This window comes from Uranotaenia lowii, chromosome 2, assembly GCF_029784155.1.
Source record: "Uranotaenia lowii strain MFRU-FL chromosome 2, ASM2978415v1, whole genome shotgun sequence".
NCBI lineage: Eukaryota > Metazoa > Arthropoda > Insecta > Diptera > Culicidae > Uranotaenia > Uranotaenia lowii.
In genome coordinates this window covers 255788135-255809205 of record NC_073692.1, presented here as the reverse complement: position 1 = coordinate 255809205, position 21071 = coordinate 255788135, and the positions used below count along the sequence as shown (strand labels likewise).

Genomic DNA, 21071 nt, shown 5'->3' with positions numbered 1-21071 from the left:
TCCGATAGCTTGCCGATAGTCTGCCGCGTTTGCCGTGCTCGCATCAAAAATAGTCTAGCCTAGAGCTTGGGAACTAATTAGGTAGCTTTTTTATGACACGCATGTTAATATTATTGTTCTAAAGCACATAGTGCAGATGCACCTCACCTTGCGAGTCTGATGATTTGCAAAACGTTCAACGTAAATATTTCGCGCTCATTTTAGAGTCTCAGTCTAACACGAAGCATGGAGGCACCTACAGCTAAGGAAGTCTATATGGCGAAATATGGCGATTCCGTTGCTCTGATAAAAACTTGGATTGAGAGTCAACCGCATTTGCCGAAAATTGAAGGTATCAACATTCGCACATCCTTAACCTTTTGCTGATATGACATATCCATCTTTTTTTTAGATGAATTTATTTTACTGTTTTTACATTGCAATTACTACGAACTGGCGCGAACTAAAACTACGATCGAAAATTATTTCACTTTCCGCACAAGCTGTACGGCATTATTTACCGGACAAGATCTGGAGTCAACGGAAATGAGAGTGGCGATGGATACGATCGATTTCGTACCACTACCCAGGCCAACGCCGGAAGGTTTCAAGCTAGCTTTGGTGAAATTGGCCAATACGGACACTCGACAATTTTCCCACGCGCAAATAACTAAATTGTAAGTTTGATTCTTTCTTCGCAAGAATTTTAACCGTTTTGATGATCTTTCATGTCGTTGACTTCTTACAAATGTGTGATTTAAACAGAGTTTGATATTTTATATGAATGAAGTTAAAGTTGCTTATTTCAAAATCCACCCATCTCTTTGAATCGGGGAATTTGTTCTAAATATGTAAGTCACTCAAGATAAACGTGAATACGTCTTGATGTTGTTTCATAGCTATGGAAAGAAGAGATTTTTTTTCTCGTGAAAAGTTTTTTGCAACTATCGTTTAATCCTCTTAATTATTTTTGTATCAACTATCGAACATAAAAAATTCAATTTTTAATAGAACTTTAAATATTTATAATGTTTGATTGCATACATTTAGGGCATCTCCTAGTATACATTTAAGGAGCAGGTTGAACTAGTAATCCAATTTGATCTTGACTTGATTTGATACAATTTTCCATTTTTTATCATATCAGCAATGATATTTTTAAAGTTAAAGGAGACTTGATCCTTTATTCAGGGGCGCTAACCCTTGGCCAAATCTAAATATAAAAGGTTTATTGGCTTTTTTTGGTCATATTACTTTTCATTTCACAGTTACAAGGGCCAGAAAAAGAAAATTCAAAATTTGGTCAATAACCCTCATGTCATAGCATACTCAAAGGCGCTATCACTGTATCACTGTATATCTTTGTACGCAAGAAAGATTGTTTCAAAATATTTAGATGAATTAAAGTTGTTTTAATACACTAGACTGGCGAAAAATTTTTGTCTACAACTTCATTCTTCACACTTAAACTTAGGTTTAGCATGGACAAAATAAAGTACTCATTCTTAATACCCTTAACAGATCGCTATTTCGCTACATAGAGCATGGTTCCGGCTTCTTATAAATAAAAAAGGATTCAACTCCCTGCAAACCCCGTTAAAACTATGGGTTTATCATATAGTTTTCTTATATGTTTATTCTTTTCAGGGCACGATAAGAATCCGATAAGATTGTGAAAAGCTAGTTTCCATAGATATTCGTAAACTTCAGGCAAAAAACCGTGAGGTAGGATTTTTCCAAACCAAATTTACTTGTAAACCCAAAACAACGAATAAGTAGCACAATGCCAAACCCCGTAGTGGCTCAGCACGCTATATGTAGTAAGCGGTAGTCTACTACCAGATATAACTTTTGAATACCTATTTCTAATATTTGTCAATTTATTTTCAAGTACTGGTTTTAAGTCTTCTGTCCGTACTTTTTTTTTGTAAAGATTATCGATGTCTGGAACAAGCAGGTGCGGTCCTATGGGGGGGGTGATCGGGGTGATCACCCCCCCCCAAGCGGCAAAAAACCGTTACGAAGTATTCGCAAACGCTGGATTTTATATAAAAACTTAGAACTTTTCTTAGTAGGTGTACTTTCGAATTCTCAAATTTTCCCACTCCGTGGGGGGTTTGTTGAATTTATTAATTACTTAAAAACTTAAAATTAAAAAAAAAGTCGGTCCGCAAAGCTAAAACAGCTGAAACTTGCAATTTCCTGGACCGAATTTCACCAAATAACTTTTGTTGAGGTAATTACAGCATTGAATTCGAATTTGCTGACCATATATGCTTCCGGCCATAAGTTTGGGATCACCCCCTTTAAAAAAAGCTAATTTGTTTAGCCATATCGCAGTCATCTTATGCCATATTGCATTTCTTTTGATCTCATTCTGAAGTCGATGAGCAAAACCTTCTTCGTATGTTATTGGCAAAATGTATATGTTAACCTCATATGACTTAAACTTGGCTTAAAGTTGGAAAATTTCCTAAAAATCGCACTTTATATTTAAACCCGATCAGTTCAGGATTGGGTGGACCGAATTTAAAAATTTGTGTTCCATTTGAATCTTTTTTCATAAATATCAAAACACATTTTTTTAAATTTTGTGCTTAAAATTTGCATAGTGCTTTAAATAGATAAATTAGCTACTTAAGTTAATTTGAGACTTTAAGTGTTAAATTGCCTTTGGAGCCGTTCAGATACCACGTGGACAAAAAAAAATAAGATTTTTACCCCTTTCCAACTCTCCGTGCACAAATGTGGATATTCGGCAACCCCTACCTCCCTTCTCCAGATGTCCACCTAGACAAATTCGATTTTTGTTGTTGTTATTTCTTATTTTGGAACGTTTTTGAAAAAAATTTGCTTTGATTGTATTGGCCTCGAAGTAGCAAAAATGATCGATTTTAATTTATTGATATATAACGATTCTTCATAATTTAGAATTTTTTAATTTACATACTTTTACGATTGAAAAAGAAATAGAAATTTTAGATAAATATATGGAAAATGGTCAAACACATCAAATTCAACATGTGTTATCTTGAAATATTTTTTTTTTTAATTAATCATTTAATTTTCTTTCGAAGACTCGTTTTCTGTAATATTTTACGTCTTCCATTAGCTTTTATGCACTTGTACCCCTTTGGCTCGGAGGACGTCGTGCATTTTGAGCCGTTATCACAATTAAACTATTTTTATAATGATCCATAGTTTTTATAAAAAAAATCCATTCTTTAATTTAAAACTTTCAAAATAAAGTTAATTAAGTAAGAAATTGTTACGATAAAGTTATAAAAATAAATTTCAATCATGGGGATTTTATGGTAATAAAAAATAACATTAAAAATACGAAACTTAGATTATTGGTTGAAACTTGATATCAGTTACGCTCCGAGTCCTATACAAAGCTCAGAAAATAGTGTTTTTCCCTATTTAGCACTATTCGGTACATCTCTAATGATTCAATTTTCTAAAAATACTGAAAATACTTCTTTTAAAACTAAAGGTGATGGATAAAATCTGATAAAAAAACGAGTTCAGAATATTATTTGCAAAATCAGTTTATACAGTATAGGTTACAAAAACTTGCCAATTTTTTTTTATTTTTCCCAGGTGAAATAAAATTATTCCTTCATCCCCGACTATTTTTTCGGAAACAAGGCAATCGTTCAAGTTGAACATTCGGAAGAATTTTTTTCTGATTTTTGACCAACACAGCTAGATTTCAGGATTCACACCAATTATATCGCCGATATTGTTTTAAGCTCATCTACACAATAATATTTAAACTTTTGAGTAGAAATCCAGCTTGATAATTTAGGTTAAAAATCCTTTCTGAATCTGAAAGTTTGGTTATTTCAATTGCAATTGATTATGACTTTTCACTGAAATATTGAAAGAGTATTAACTTTCAGAAATTAACTCTTTATTCAATATTCTTTTATTTTATTCACACATTATACAAAAAGATTGGAAATATTGAGAGCGTGAAGAAAAATATTATTTTGATGTTCTTATTTAGAATTAAATTTATTTTTAAAATTGAAGAATTGGAACAAGAATTAATAATAATTCGAAAACGAAACAACGATTCAGCAAAATGCTTCAGAAAAATAATTAAATATTCAGTTTTTAATTCAAAGCAATTATAAACGAACACTTTTTTTTGAATAATGGTTTTGGAATTGTTGCAAAACGAGAATCATTAAAATTTTGGTGAGGGTCTTACGCTGATTGAAGCCCAGTAAAATATTGTGGATAACTTGAAGATTTTTTTTACGTTTTCTTCTACGAAAATGTGTGTTTAATTTTCATTTGTGAAATGACGTTTATATCGGAAAATTCTTTAAAGAATACTTAAAGTTATAATTTTTACCAATTGTTAAAAATTGCGAAAATAATCTTTTTATCAATACTTTTTCGCAGTGAGCATCTAAGATTCGCAGATTGTTTTATAAAAAGATATCAAAACAAGTGTAAAATTTGTTAAAAGTTTTTACTATTTTTCTCTGATTTCAAACTATTTAAATTACACACCTATAACTATACAAACCTACAAAATACAAGTCCTATTTGCAACTGTAACCCTCCTCTGGTCCTCCCCCTCTCCTTCACTCTGTTTGTCAAAATAAACGTTTTTTCGCCAGATATTCACGATCCTCCTTATAGACTGATTTTTGAAAATTTGGAAAATCACCCCCCCCAAGAGCCAACTCTTGGACCGCCCCTGGGAACAAGCAAAGTTTCTTGCCAGAAGTCGTTCATACTCATGCTATTTTTTTGAACCCAAGAGCTAAAATTTACTATTGTGGCTTTAAATAACCTGTATCTAGAGTTCTATGAGCATATTTATCAATGCATTTTGAGGGAATTTGAGGTGTTTGGAGCGTCTGAAATGAACATCAATCAAATTATATGCTGAATGCAAAGTCATCAAATCTGTCAACATATCGAATCAATTTTTTTCCGATGGCCATATTCAGTATTTTTAAGAATCATCCAGATGGTAGAACCACAGATTTTTAGCCAATTCTCGAGATATTAGGCAGTTATCGCTGGTTGAAAATTGTTGGAGATTTTCTACATATATAGCTACATATGGCAAGAGTGAAAGGGCTTTAAAGTCAACTCTGCAAAATTAAAAAGGCTAGCCACAACTATATAATTTAGGATTTTCATTTCGCATGTATTTAGTGGATCATAGCAAAGGAAAAACTCACATGTTCGGTCATCATTTGACGCACGCCGCACCAGATGTTCTGCTTCTTCTTGACGGCATCACTTCTTCCACGCCATTATCCTTCCACCGTCGGGTTGTTGGTTGTGATAGTATGTTGATAGTTACCAGCAGGCTCGGGCACCGAACATCCAAAACCTACTGGTGTTGCAATGACTGGTGCAGGATGATTAGCGCCGCCTGACGCTGCGCTGCCTGCATGAATTCGGCATCATGACTGGCAAATCGTCGGTGGTCGGTTGTCGATTCGAAGCCCACCACGCAAGTATCCGGACACCGGACTTCCGGAACCAACAGGCAATCTAACGGCTTTGCTCCGTGCACCCTTTTGCTGCGATATTGTCTGGCCGACAACAAATGATGTGGTTGAAGTGAGCCCGTGTTCTCGAGACACCGGAGGTTACGCAGGATGCTGAATGCACAGTACTGGAGACCGTGTGGGTGATCAATGAAGACGCAGAGGCGCCCCTTATCCGGGAAGCCCACTTCCTTTCTGCTCTTGAGAGACTTCGCCTGCGAGCTGACTCCTGGAATCCTGGATCCCCGAACGGTTTTCCTAGTCTGATGATTTTCGCTTTGAACCGGTCTAACAGGTCTAACAACGAAAGCCTTTCGCCGATACCACCAGTGGAAGCTGAGAAAAAATAGAGAAGCAAAAAAGCCTTGAGGACATAACCTCTTTAGTTCCGAGTTCTTGATTTGCTTGCTGTACGCTTTCGGCTTACCCGTTGCAGGGGCTGTTGTGCACACCAAATCCTGCCTTTTCCAAGGCGTGACACTGGCGATATTGGGAGCCTAAATTACAAGAGCGCAACATGTACTTGATGTGCATAATCTCATTGCTTTTTGAGGTTAACTCACCGTTTATGTTTCCGTTTCTTGCGCCCCGTGTGCGACACTCGCTTGTTGCCCTTTTCTCGCTGGTTGGATTTCGACACGATGGGCTCTTGCTTCGATTTTGTCGAGCTTCCGTTTGAATACGGCGGGACAACCTGACAAAGGTACGGGGCATATTAACGCGTTGTTGCAAAAAAGATATTTTGTTCACTCACCAGCAGCCACTGTGGTACGGTTGTTGAGCAGTTCCGTAGATCTGGTACCGCTTCAGCAATGTTAGCTGTTTTTGGCGGACTGGTTGACCACGCCGATCCGTTCGAGTTCCGGTTCTGGTCCAACTTATCCGTGTTTCGCACCACCAACTTAATCCGCGACCGAAAAAGCGCGAGTCACGCCACTCTTTTTCCGTTTTTTCCTCCACTGAGCGAAATTTCATTTTCGTTTTCTTATATTTTCCTTTTGACATGTAAGTCGAACGAGGGGTTTCACGAACTTATTGAAAACCCACCCACACTGAGGCTAAAAGTGTGATAGGTGCTTTTGCTGATCGAAATTCATACTTAAATACATGCATCATAATAAATGGTTACAAAATTTCCATTTTTTTCCCTGCTGAACGGCTACGGTTTTTAGCATATTGTTTCGAGTTTCGAATTCACACTCCTGGCTCATTTAAAACGTATTTTCGAGAAATTTTGCTTTGAAAAAATCTTTCTGAAGAATTTAAGCTTAAAGTTTAAGAATATCTATGGAAACTTGTTTTTTCATCATTTTACCGGATAAGTATAAATATTTCTTTTTGAAATAACATTTTAGGAAATCATTGTCTAGAAAAAAAGTAGAGACGTTATCACTGCTTTACAAATATGGCATTTTATAGTTCATATTATACTCTAATGATTCACATATTGGAATAAGTATTTTTATTTAATTTTTTTTCATGTTGGAACTTTTCAAAAGTGATGTAAAACATTATCGAATATTGTTAAGTTCAATAACTAAAAAAATTGTTGAAATTTCGCGAGCTTCAGCATAATTAATTTGCTCCATTTGGCATAATTGATCATTGTAAGATAACACCGTGGATTAAGTCTCCTCACTCTCCCCTACTGAAATTCCAAACGATCAGCTACCACTCTTTCAAAAATTATGAATAAAGACTTTTAATGATAAAATTTTTATTAAAAAGTCTGTTTCTAAATTTGCTTGTTTAGATCGATAATTCAGATGAAAAATCTCAGAGCCACAATTTTTTGTATAAATTTTCTACAGAGGATTTTCGATCGAAAAATGGGCGTACTCTTCTTGCTGTAAAACTTTACCAAATGTACTCTATTTTTTTGTTGAGAGACGCGCGATAAGCGCCTTTAAGTATGCAATCAATTATCAATATGCACAAAATTAAGGTATCGTTAAGTTTGCCCGAATTTTTTTCGGCACGTATTCGGGCCGGACAAATGCGGGCAATTTAATAAAATAACCTGGCAAAATCCGGGCATTTTATTTCAAAATTGACGACCAAAAATCCTGGCAATATCCAGGCAAATTTTGTCAAAATCTCGAAATTGATCACCAAAAAAAAAACAAAAAATAAAACTGAAAAAAAAATTTTTCATCCAAACGCTTCCATCGATTTTACATCGAATTTTAGGCTTATAAAAAACCTTTCATGATTATTTTCATAAAATTAAAATAAATTTCGTTTTGGAGGCATAAATAAATAAATTATACATCACAATTAGTTTTTTTTTTTTGTTTGATTTACCAAATAAAGTGAATAAATCTCGGCGAAATCCAGGCATTTTTCAATGACCGGCCGGCCGGCTTTAAAAGAAAATTTATAATTATCATGTAAGCGAGGTTCTACTGTAGAATAGGGTGGGGTAAAAGTACGTTTTGAGATTATCACAAACTGATAACAACTAAATTCAAAACTCCGGATTGATAATGATTTAGAAATCCTACATCCAGACATAATTTTTTTTTCGTAGAAGTTGAAAATACTCCGAAAAAAGAGTTAAATAGCTTTTCTGCATAAATGATGTAATATTTAAAATAGCGGCAAACATGTTTGAGCAATCGGTATTCTGGCTTTCAATGAAAGTGTAAATGTGTTTATTTAGTTGTTTTCAAGCACAAGGGGCAAAAGTGCGAACTGCAAATGGGGCAAAACTACGAATGATATACAGGGCCCACTGAAGTAAATTTGAACGGATTATTTTAATATTTTTTTTTTTTCAAATGGACCGGAAACATCAGCGCATACTGTTGTTCCTACAAAGACCTGCTCGCACAACAAATTGCTCAAATACGATGAGAACTGTATTCTGTGAACCTGTAAAAAATGGACAATTAGGGAAGAACTACAAATATGCGCTGGTTTTTCGCCCATGTATAGTATTTGTATCAGAAGCGAACACAGAAGTTGCTGCTGTAAGCAAAAATTGGTATAAAATAATTTTTCTCTTGACTTCATACAAATATAAGGAATCTTGAATGGTCGTACTTTTACCCCACATCATTCAAACTTTTACCCCAGAGGTGGGGTAAGAGTACGTTTCGATAGCAGTTAGGCATTTTCACTACTGCTATCAAATGCGTCCATCGATTGTCTTCGTTTTTTTTTTTAGAAGAGATGTAAAAGTCTAAGAAATCAAATGCTGTTCTTGGTTTTTAGGAAAATATCCGCATTTTTTTTTTGAATATAACTGCACTAAGGTCGTACTTTTACCCCACCATACTCTACCTACATCCTTTTGCATGCCATCCGGGCGCAACGCTCGATAATATATGGATCTTGTGTCAACCTGATGGCTGGGATTCTGCTGTTTAAAGTTTCTACTAACTTTTTGGATAAATGATAGTAATGTACTCTTTTTGGTGTCGCGGGATATGGTAACCCTACCTTGGATAAGCTTAACCTTTGATGAGACTAAATACAGTAGAACTCTGCTTATTTGAGCTCCGATTATCCGAGCTTCTGCGTTGTCCGATCAACCGGGCACATACGAAATGCCCATATTCACCAAACTACGTGCTCGTATATATGCCACACCGGAAAAAAAGAAAGTGTTTTCAATGTTTTTCGAGTTAAAAAGAAGGTTTCGCCAAGTGGTCTTACCCCCCACTACCTCCGATAAGCATGATTTTACTGTAAATTGGGAACACTATCTCTGTGATCCTGTTTTGCATATCACCTAGGTGTATATCTCGGCAAATATGTATGAAAATGTTGTATCAACCCGGTGACTCGAATAACCAGAGCTCGGATATGCAGGATCTTGATATTCTGATATTCATGCAACCTGCAACCATGCAATTTTTACCGGTCGCCCGTACGCCTAACTTTTGTTCCCAAAAAGATCACAAAACTTTTGTTTTAGACTTTTAGAGATGCTCTGAGTTGTTTTCATTTACCCTTAGTGAAATAATGTGCGTCTTCGCTATGTCAAAAAATTTCGCTATGACTTTTTAAAATAATTGAAAATAATATTTGTTTTGCTGTATTAGAAAAAATACCGCCAACTGGTGCACCATGTAACACTTTTCAACTTCAATGGCTTCCTAAAAATTAATGTCCGCAGATAATCATTCCGCTTGTACATCAAAAGTTTTAAGGTTGATTGGACACCAAATTCACGTAGTCAGAAAAATTATTGGCTTCACCAGTCATTTTTCAAATCACAAATACAGTACCGTTCATAATTGTATAGAAATTGAAAGCAAGCGCACTGTCACTTCGAATTTGAACTTCCATTACTTTTTGCTCTGATGATATTTTTTGATCAAATTTTTTTCTTTGGATAGATCAACTATCACACTAATATAACACAAAATTTGGGCTTTCTGGAATTTGTGTGGCCTGAGAAACAGTAATTATACAAAAATAGGACTTTTTGGACTTTTTTCATTCAAACTGCAGTATCTCTGAAACTACGCTACATTTTTTATTGAAATTTTGCACAGGGATTGTTGAAATATGAAGCTAGCATGTCTGAAGTTTTCGAAAAGTTCTATCGATGAGATCAAAAGTTACACGAGGTGCAATATTTCAGGCATGGATCTAGAAATGCGATTTCTATAGAATTTTGGACGAATGTTTCCATAGGAAAATCATATTCTCTGTTTAACAACCATTAAATCTATTTCAACCAAAAAATCACAACCATATCGCGAGATTCTGATTTCAAAACACAAATGGATCATTTATTCCATTTTTTCTTTTCTTCATTGCTTTTGCCAGACATTTTTTGGCTGATTGGTGGAGGAAACGATATTGTTTTCATGAATCGTCCAAAATTCTATAGAAATCGCATTTCTAGGTTCATGCTTGAAATATTGCACCTCGCGTAACTTTTGATCTCATCGATAGAACTTTTCGAAAACTTCAGACATGCTAGCTTCATATTTCAACAATCACTGTGCAAAATTTCAATAAAAAATGTAGCGTAGTTTCAGAGATATTGCAGTTTGAATGAGAAAAGCCCAAAAAGTCCGATTTTCGTAGAATTACTGTTTCACAGGCCACACAAACTCCAGAGTACTCAAATTTTGTGATATAATAGTGTGATAGTTGGTCTATCTAAAGCAAAAAATTTGATCAAAAAATATTATAAGAGTAAAAAGTTATGGAAGTTCAAAGTCGAAGTGACAGTGCGCTTGCTTCCAATTTCTATTCAATTATGAACGGTACTGTACATGCGATTTTCACCCTGCTTAGAAAAATGGGTATGTTGCAACAAACTTTGTTTTAAATTAAAAATCATACGAAAACGTTTGAAATTTAATAGTTCTTCATATATTTGTGATGTCATAACGCACAAAGCGCCAATGGCAGTAATTTTTGAATTTTATATTTTTCTGTCTGTTTATGCTTTTCTTTGAAAACTTTTTTTCAAAGAAAAACATAAAGGTAGGCACAATTTTCCCGTATGTTTGGATAACGTGCTGCTATTAAGCCTACCCCATTCTGATACCAGAAGATGCTGCATACATTTAGGAGTAAAAAATACTACAAAAAAAATTGTACATCATTTTTTTTAAATTTTAGATAACAATCAAGAACTAAAACTATCTCACAATGTGAGAAACTATGTTATCATTATTTCATTATCATCAAATGATAAATTTATTAGATGATATTGAAATAAAAATTGAATAAGTGCTGTGGTAAACAAATGTTGCATATAACCCTGCTGTTGCATGATGCCCCGTTTGACGGTAACAAAACAAACTAAACTGATGCAAATCCTCCAATGTACATCAATCGCGTATATTTCTTCATTTCTATTTGATTTTCATAATCCCCCTTCCTATCCTATAATCTAACTAACAGTTGAGTCGCCACTACGAACTCACGAACACATAAAAAGTTTATAAGTAAAATGCCTTAATAAAACCACATGTAACTAAGAAAAAATTGGATTTTCTAGCATGATCATGTGCTCAGAAGTTTGGCTACAGGACGATGGAATGGCAGAGGGTCACGTGATTATTTACGACATGACTGGAGCGACACTGGGACATTTGGCTCGGGTCAGCGTGTTTGTAGCGAAAAACTACCTCTACTTTCTCCAGGAAGCGTCCCCGATCCGTCTCAAAGGATTCCAGTTCCTGAATACCGTTTCCTTTATGGATAAGATTTTATTCATAATCAAACCATTCATGAAGAAGGAACTTTTCGATGCTCTGAAACTTCACACGAATGTGGAATCACTTCTCGAGATTGTTCCCAGTAAATGTCTCCCGGATGAATACGGCGGAAGCGCTGGAAAGTACCAGCATTTAAAAGGTTAGCTTATTATTTATGAAACGCCAAACTTTAAAACTTATCGGTTTTTATCCATTTCAGAAAACTTCTACAAAAAGGTTGTGAACAATCGTGATACGTTTTTGCTGAATGAAAAAAATCATAGGGTTGATGAAAGTAGACGGGTTAGAGAATCTGGTCGTTTCGGATTTCTGGTTAAAGCTTTCGGATATGGTCAATAAAGTGAATGGGTTATACCACTTTAAGAAAAAGTCTATAACTTCAACCAAACAAACCGAACATGTAACGCTTAGGCTTGGCAATTCGTTTGGATTCGTCGACATGTCCACGTTTCGAGCGCTCTTCTTCGAGAAATTCTTCCCTATGGTCGAACAGCTTTTGGCGGTACAGTTCTGAAAATGATGAAAAAGACTCAAACAGATTAATTTGAAATGCCTCAATTTCGTTTTTCTCACTGTTAAGATCCTCGTATGGACCCGCTCCTCCGCCGTACTCCTGAGGTAAGCAATCTAATGGAATGTATTTTATCAGCGTATCGATACTCGTATGCATGTGGATCAACTCCATTATTTCCTTTTTCATAAACGGCTTCGCCAGCCACATAATTTTGTCCATGAAGGAAACCACGTTCAAGAAGTGCAACTGTTTCAACCGAATCGGGATGGCTTCCTGAGTGTAGTAGCTGTAATTCTTTACAACTCCCATTCTTATTTTGCTCAGATGGCCCAGATGCATACCAGTCATATCGATAAGGATGACATGGCCCGGAGCCAATGCCTCTTCTTTCATCCAAAGATCAAGATGCATCACCAACCTATAGATAGAGATTATCGAAATTAATTACCGTATACTGGGGGAACATTGATAATTTTTTTTAATCATTTTCAATATTTTGGAAGGAGTTGCTTTTTTGTAACACTAAAATTTTTTAAAATACTTACTGAGGTAAAAAGTATAAAGCATGATCATTGGTAGCAGAATATTCAAACAACATTAGTGGCTATGAAAAAATGTTTGTTACAAAACCAGATTTCATGTTACGGGGTAGCTTTGATCCCTAGGGGAGAGTGGGGATACTGGATCCCCTTTTCTTATTTTTACCATATCTTTTTGGAAAAATTTAGCAATTCGCCGTCTTTCACATTTTCTGATAGCTTGTAACTTCAAGTTTCTATGCTCCAAAAATTAGAACGATACTTGTACCCGTAGATGAACTAGAATCATTTTCGTGGGAGTAAAAAAATTGCGATTTTTCTGAAGTTAGAGGAGACTTGATCCCCTATTGAAGGAGACTTGATCTTTTACTCAGGAAGCCTTAATCCTTGTATAAAAATCAAACAAAACCCCAAGATAGAATGTTAATTAACTATTTCGGCCATGTTTGTTCTCATTTCACAATTTATAGCTGACAGAAGAAGAAAATTCTATAACTTTGTTTCAACGCTAATAACATTGCATACTTAAAGGCGCTATTTTTTTATAATTAAGAGAAAATTAATTATTTTAGCCCTTTTCTTCAGACAATTGTCGGATAAATATTAGTTTTGGGATAAATATTAGTAATCTCGTAATCAGCAAAGATAACGATGAATTCAGAATAAGAATAGGCCGTTTTTACCACTAGGGATCTATTGAACCCATAATTAACATTTTAGAAAACTCTTTCTAAAAAAAGTTGAAAGTTTTTCATTGCTTTAAAAATGCGGCATTATGAAGTTCATATTACGCTCGAACGATTGATATATTGGAAAAAAAATATTTTTTTATGTTTTTTCCATGTAAGGAACATTTTAAAGTGATGAAAAAAGATCTTCAAGTTACATTTTGTGAATTTTTTTAAACAAAGTTCAACTACTCAAACAATTATTTTGTTATAAAAATTTAAATTGCAAGCATTGTTATTTTGATCTATTTGGCACATTTTTTTAGAACATTTGATCTTTGTAAGACAATCCAGTTTCGAGATATAGCTAAGGAATCAAGTATCCCCAAGGATCAAGTATCCTTATTCTCCCCTATGGTTTTAACGTATCTCAACATCTTCAGAATTATTGTTTAGAAGCCAATTTCCACAGAAGGCTTAAAACATCAGTAACAGTAATTTTTTGTTTGGACTTAATAGAATTTTTTAACGTTTTCTTTCAAAACCAAATATACTCAAAAGATGGACAATGTTGCTGCATACATTTAGGGGCAAACATTATAAACATTTCTCAATATTTATAGCTCAAGAACAAATGAAATTTTATCTTTATGAAATTCCCTAGGTCCATCCACTGTTCCTATATTCTTTTTTAACTTAACCATTTAATAGGGTTTTTAGCCATTTGTGCTATAAAGGCTTTCTCATAGAATACCTACCGTCAAACGGGGCATCATGCAAAAGCAGGGTTAGATGCAACATTTGTATACCACAACACTCATTCAATTTTTATTTCAATATACTGTAATAAAGTTATCATTGAATGATAACAAATTGATGATGACATAGTGTTTAACATTGTGAAAGAGTTTTTTCAAGTTTTTGATTCTCATAAAAAATTTAAAAAATCGAACATTAGATGTACAAATTTTTTACATTTTTCGATGCCGTAAAAAACTTTACCTCGTATGACGGATTGGCTAAATAATATCACCTAGAAACTTTATATTGCTTTCATTATCCAATACCAACACTGTTGGTATAGAAATATTTTTCGGACAATCACCAATTATTTTTATATAAATATTTTTATAATTCAGTTAGCAGACTGGGGCAAATTGCAACAAAATGCAAATCAGAACTAAATCTCATAAATCACGTTTCCATATGCTGGGATATGATTGTTTTGCATTATGCGTTTGTTAACATTTAAATTTCATCCATCCTAAGATTTATTTACATGATTTAAGATAATAGAATATTTTGTAGTATTTTTTTACCCCTAAATGTATGCAGCAGATTAACACTTTTTTCTTTAAAACAGTTTTGAAAGACAAAATGTAAAATTTAATTCAAACAAAACCAAAAATGACTGCAATTGGTGCTTTATGCGTTATGACATCACAAATATATCAAAAACTTTAAATTTTCAAACGTTTTCATTGGATTTTTCAATAATTACAGAGTTTGTTGCAACTCACCCCTTTCTCTTAAACGGGTGAAAATCGCATGTTTTTGTAAATTTAAAAATAACTGGTAAAACCAATAACTTTTCTGACAACGTCAGTTTGGTGTCCCATCAACCTTAAAACTTTTGATGTACAAGAGGAATGATTATCTGTAAGCATTTAGATTTTAGAAGCCATTGAAGTTGAAAAGTGTTGCATGTTGCCCCAGTTGATGGTATGTCCTTTTTTAATACACAAAAATTATGATATAATAACCAAAATAATACCTGTGAAACTATACCTATACAAAGGAAAAAAGTTTAACTTTCATATAAAACAACCCAATTGCTTCTGAATGCTGTCATTTTATCAGGAGAAGTGTTTGTTTTTGATTCTTCGAAAAAACAGATATTTTAAAACTTCATTTTATGTATTATAAAAAAAAATCTTCAACTACAAACCCAAATGAAGCCTATTTGATACTCAATCAATAGGCTTCCAAATGTAGAAATCTGTTTTTAGATATTTTAACTTCAGACTTAGTTAATGATGATAATCCTTAAAAATTTCATGTTGATCAAAGTTACCACGGTGATCAAAGTTCCCCCAGTTTACGGTACTTTAAATTTGATTGAAAAATCGAATTCGTCTTTGTTTAGAATTTGATGCTTTGGAGTACATTAACCAGTCTCTATTTTGACGGTTTTAACGAGTTTTCTTGATCATAAAGATTGAAGGATAAAAAAAACACCTTCACAAAACTTAAAAAGGCTAGTTTATCAATTGTTAAGGCCGTTCGGAACAAACTCAAATGATATAACATTTAATAAATGAAACTCTACACAACACTTTCAGTGACTCAAAGATACTAAATTTGTAACTTTTGGTCCAGTGAATTCTAAGATATACAATGCTGAATTTCGGTGTTTCTTGGTTTAAATTTCTTCGGTTTTTAAATATAAAAAATTTACCTCAAAATATAACAAAAATTACACCAAAACTATACATTTGTTAAGGAAAAAAGTTTAATTCTCTCATAAATCTGCCTGCTGCTTCTAAACGCTTTGTGTGTTTGCGAGCCTTCGAAAAAAAATGATATTTCAAGATTTTGGAATAACCTTTTACCATAGGTTTTTAAACGTAGAAAAAAGATTTGAGGTATTTTAACTTGAGACTTAGTTATTGATGATAATGTGGAAAAATTTCATGTTGAACAAAGTTAACCCGGTGAGCAATGTTACCCCGTTTTTCGGTACTCGGTTTTCTATAATCAAAGTGATTAGTAATAAAGTATACTGGATTCTAGGATTCAGATATTATTTGCTGATTCTCTTGAATATATTGAGAAGTAAATCGTAAGATTTCAAGTTCTGAACTTCTTTAGTTACACTTCTTAAAGAAAATCCGTTTTAAAGACGAGGAAGGGTTTTTGAGTGTCAAGATATGAGTTTTAATATACAAAATGTTTAAAAAAATGAGTTTCAATTGGTGAACGTTGTACAGTATCGTTAAAAATCGCACGGTTTTGGTGAAATAAGATTTTTCGCGTCCATTTCACGAGAACTGTAAATGGGCCTTTACACTATACACACTAGACCGCTGCAAAAATGACTTATTACTCTCATATGTTTTTTCGAGTCCTTCAATTTTTCCTCACACGAGGAGAAACAAAGTTTTTCATGAAAAAAGTTTCTACCATTGTTTATTAAAAAAAAGTCTTTGAAAATGGGTGACTTTTCTAGCTAGAGCTAACAATTATTTCATGAAATGTTTTTGCTATGGTTAAGTAAATCAACTAATTTATTGGCTAAGCAAAGTCATTTTTTGTGATTTTTTATTTTCATCATGCGGTTAAACTGCTTTCAAATAGCAGTCAAAAACGCTTAAATTGAAAAAAAAAATACGATTTTGTTTTTGTAAAACATCGAATATTTTTTTCTGCAGTAATAGTTAGGTTTAAGGTTTGTTCACATAAAATTGACTGCAAGAATCAAGGAATATTCAATATCCAAAGTTATATTTGGCAGTTCGAACCTCTCTGGAGATTTTTGAATGAAAATTTATGTTTTCCCATACAAGTTTCAATACAAAATTATAACTCGTTGCGCCAGTCCGGACTGAACGAATTGCTTACAAAATTTTTATTATTTTTTCTTACAGTTAAAACAACCCAAATAAGCTATGGGAGGTGTAAAAATTTATAAATTTACATACAAAGCTTGCAGCGGTCTAACACACGTTTCAAACGGACCTATATTTAACGATTGTCGTTGTAAGTTACACAACGCTTATCTTCCATGAGAAAGCTTGCATCAGCATATGACTTTCGATGAAGATTGAAGTCAAGTCATTGAGATGATAAACCTTCCCCAGGTCATACAGGTCGTTGTTGTGATACAGTGAGCGAAATAAGAATAGCACCACTATGTGTTTTGCTTGTTAAAATATGAATGATTGAAAATTACGAAAATTTTCTTCCACAGTTTGTTCTGAATTGTTCAACGGATAAATCAAGTATAAGTTTCCTTTTTTTGGACGTAGCAATTGGCGTTGAGGATCAAAAATGTGAAAAAAGGATGCGAAATAAGAATAGCACCACTTGGGTTTTTCAACAAAAACAAGATTATTTTTAAAAAATTACTGTGTAAAAGTGAATAATAATGCTTCTACGAGTTATTTGAATAATTAACTGCATTTTAAGGAGTTTTTCAGAATTCCAAAGGTTTTCAAAGGTATTAAGAGGGGGTTTTAAGAGATGCTCCTCTAGCGTTAAGGAGTTTGATATTTGAGCAGTAATTCTTTACCAAACTACTTATTTTCTTCATTATAATGACGTGGAATGATGAAACAAAAATTTGTGATTAATTTTGAATCAGGAAAAAATAGGTTGGAAATCAAAAACTTTGATTTTGTTCAGAAAACCACACTTTTTCCAGTTTCAAGTCATAGATGGCAGCACTATCTTGCAGTTAAAACAAAATTAAGTCTCAATACTGATTTTCCAGGTTTATTGAGGCCCAAATTCATCATTTTGAGATTTTTTCCCATCACAGTTTTGTGGAAGTTCACGCTGCAGAAAGCTTTTCCAGCACAAAACTGTACAACCGAAAAAATTCCTGCTCATCTCAACTTCCGATTGAATTGCAAATCATACCAATAATACTGCTAGCCGTCTGCTCCATCAAGCTCCATCGCAAAGTATAACTTTATTCGGATAATCGGTCCAAAAAATTCACTTTTAGTGACCTTGATGCAATTCTCTTTTTTTTTGGATTTAGTTATCTTAGAATTTCCAAAGCGTTCACACAGTACATGTATTTATTTCTTGACCAAAATTTTCCAGCACTCCCTAATTAATCCCGGGTATTCGAAAATGGGCATGAATTTGGTTCAATGGCAAGATAGTGCTGCCATCTATGACTTAAAACTAGAGAAGTAGTGTTTGAATATTAAAAAACATTAGTATTTTTGAATTCCAACCTGCTTTTTGGATTCAAACTCAGCCTCAAATCTATGTTTCATCATTTTGCATCATACTTATGAACGTTAATGAAGAAATCAAGCAGTTTGATAAAGTTTTATAGCTCAAATATCAAATTCCTTAACGGTAGAGGAACATCTCTTAAAACCCCCTCTTTATACCATTGAAAAGCTTTGGAATTCTGGAAAACTCCTTAAAATGCAGTTATCTATTCAAATAATTCGTAGAAGCATTATTATTCACTTTTACACAGTAATTTTTTAAAAATAATCTTGTTTTTGTTGAAAAACCCAAGTGGTGCTATTCTTATTTCGCACCCCTTTTTCACATTTTTGTTCCTCAACGCCAATTGCTACGTCCAAAAAAAGTAAACTTATGCTTGATTTATCCGTTAAGCAATTCAGAACAAACTGTGGAAGAAAATTTTCTTAATTTTCAATCATTCATAGTTTAACAAGCAAAACACATAGTGGTGCTATTCTTATTTCGCTCACTGTATATTAACCTCATATGAATGTTTTTCTATAATTATTTTAAGAAAATGCTCTAAGATCTAAAAACTATCATCCATGAACGGGAAATTTGTCCACATTTTTGTCATAACTAAAACTTACATTCGTATGGCGTGCAAATGAACATAGTTGGTCGTATCAGGGTTCAACAGCCGACAGTAAGCCACGCGATATCCCTCAGGTGTTGATTTGGGCAGCACGCTAAACATCCTGAGAAGTTGGACAAATCGTCAGATAGGGTGTAATCTATGGCGATCTATTATGAGTTTAATCTCGACTCAATCAACTTACGATAAGCTCATAGCAACTTGAATCGTCTCATCGCGACAGTCACGATTGGTGAAAAAATCTGTGCAACTCGTTCGAAACGTGTAATACTTTTCAATGTTAACTTTGGCGGCTTCAACATCTTGATAGTTACAGTGCAGGAAAACTTTGATGTCGCTTTCTGCAAATCATCGTTAAGAGGATGGAAACATTAAAGTTTGAATTGCGTCACGAAAGTCAAACAGACGCATGTACGGATTTGTTTACCTGTTATAGCTGGCAGGTGTGGTTGAGTTTTGAGCCATTCCTGAACCGCTTCGATGTCGGATTTTGAGACTGCATCCGCTTGCTCTGCCATCATTTCGGTTGATTTATGCTGGATATCAACTTGAACTCACTGCAGTTTTATGTCAGCAAACCGAACGGCTTTGACTATCAATGAAAGCTTGCACTGTACTTGTTTGAACTTGGGTCGCGTTTGTTTATCTCATACCTATAGAGCAATATTGATAACGATTTAATCATCAACGTTTTGCAACTGCAAGTTTACGGATACATGTCAATCAATGACTGAGGTTCGACTAGATTTTAAACCGGTCAGACTCTCGAATGGCTTAAACCGATTCTCTCTCTCACGCCTGTTCATTCATAGACACAAATTTTATGGTAGGCAGCACATGATATTTTATTTACGAGAGTATGGAAGCTTAAGTATCTGAGCAAATTATCCGACAGCCCGTAACAGATTCTCCCAAGCTGATAGATACTCGTAGCAATTTTGATCTCCGACATCAAAACGTGCAAAATAAATATTCTACGGCTAGATCACCAATTCTTGTCTTGACAGGTCTACTAAATCTTTTTCTTTAAAGAGCTTTCAATACATGTATCTTAATAAAATACTACAAATTTTCCAAATGCTAAATTCTCAGATTTCGATAATTTTAAGCCATTACCAATTCATACTTGGTGTAGAGATTCGTATGAATAGTTTTGATATTAAAAATATCTTCAAGTTTATGAAGGTAATCGCACTTAATCTTTTCTCCTGTGATCGGCACTAGCTCGATCTGTATTTTCAACAGCTGAATTTACAGGACAATCTCGGGACAGACAATAGCTCATGAAATTATCTGTCAAATTCACCTGTAGGTTTGAAGCAGGTTTTTATCTGTAAATTGTAGGCAACTTTCAAATTTTCCTGTAGGTTCGAGACTGTTCAGTTTCAGGTTTACATGAAAATCAAGGATTTTTTACTTTAAAAAATACTCAAGAAATCCTCAATGTATTTTATTTCATTTAGTATGCAAATTCACTTACAATCTCATCCGAATGATGCGCACAGATTTTAAACTAATTTGCCAGTGGATCCTTAGCAATAAACGATCCCTCCATGCAAACTTTGAGCAACTTCCGCCAACTGAAAGACTGTTAATTTACTGCCCGAGCAGAAACTATAGGGGAGAATGAGGATACTTGATCCCTGGGGATACTTGATTCCTTAGCTATATCTCGAAACTGGAATTCCTACAAAGATCAAATGTTCTAGAATAATGGGCCAAAATGATCAAAATAACAATGCTTGTAGTTTGAAAATTTTTAACAAAATAATTGTTTGAGTAATTGAACTTTGTTTGAAAAATTTCACAAAATGTAACTTGAAGATCTTTTTTCATCACTTTAAAATGTTCCTTACATGGGAAAATTATGAAAAAAATATTTTTTCTAATCTATCAATCGTTCGAGCGTAAAATGAACTTCATAATTCCATATTTTCAAAGCAATGGAAAACTCTCAATTTTTTTCAGAAAAAGTTTTCTAAAATGTTGATTATGGGTACAATTGATCCCCTAGAGTTGGGTACAATTGATCCCACTTCCAAACGGCATATTCTTCTTCTGAATTGAT

At 34.0% G+C, this 21071-nt stretch overlaps 2 protein-coding genes across 2 annotated transcripts in view; one reads left to right on the top strand and one right to left on the bottom strand.

The window, feature by feature from the left end:
- Nucleotides 1-217: 217 nt before the first annotated feature.
- Nucleotides 218-21071, top strand: part of LOC129742534 (uncharacterized) — a 31936-nt gene continuing 11082 nt past the window's right edge. The window contains exons 1-4 of the mRNA XM_055734442.1: nt 218-331; nt 392-656; nt 11476-11834; nt 11895-12026. Coding sequence (XP_055590417.1) covers nt 226-331; nt 392-656; nt 11476-11834; nt 11895-12026 — 862 coding nt within the window. The 5' untranslated portion in view covers nt 218-225. The remainder of the gene's footprint in view (nt 332-391; nt 657-11475; nt 11835-11894; nt 12027-21071) is intronic.
- Nucleotides 12032-19757, bottom strand: LOC129745595 (alpha-tocopherol transfer protein-like). Its single transcript, XM_055738757.1, has 5 exons — nt 19431-19757; nt 19188-19344; nt 18999-19106; nt 12269-12627; nt 12032-12205 (listed from the first exon to the last, which is right to left on the bottom strand). The coding sequence occupies exons 1-5, from the start codon at nt 19522-19524 to the stop codon at nt 12075-12077; spliced, it is 849 nt and encodes a 282-aa protein (XP_055594732.1). The 5' UTR covers nt 19525-19757; the 3' UTR covers nt 12032-12074.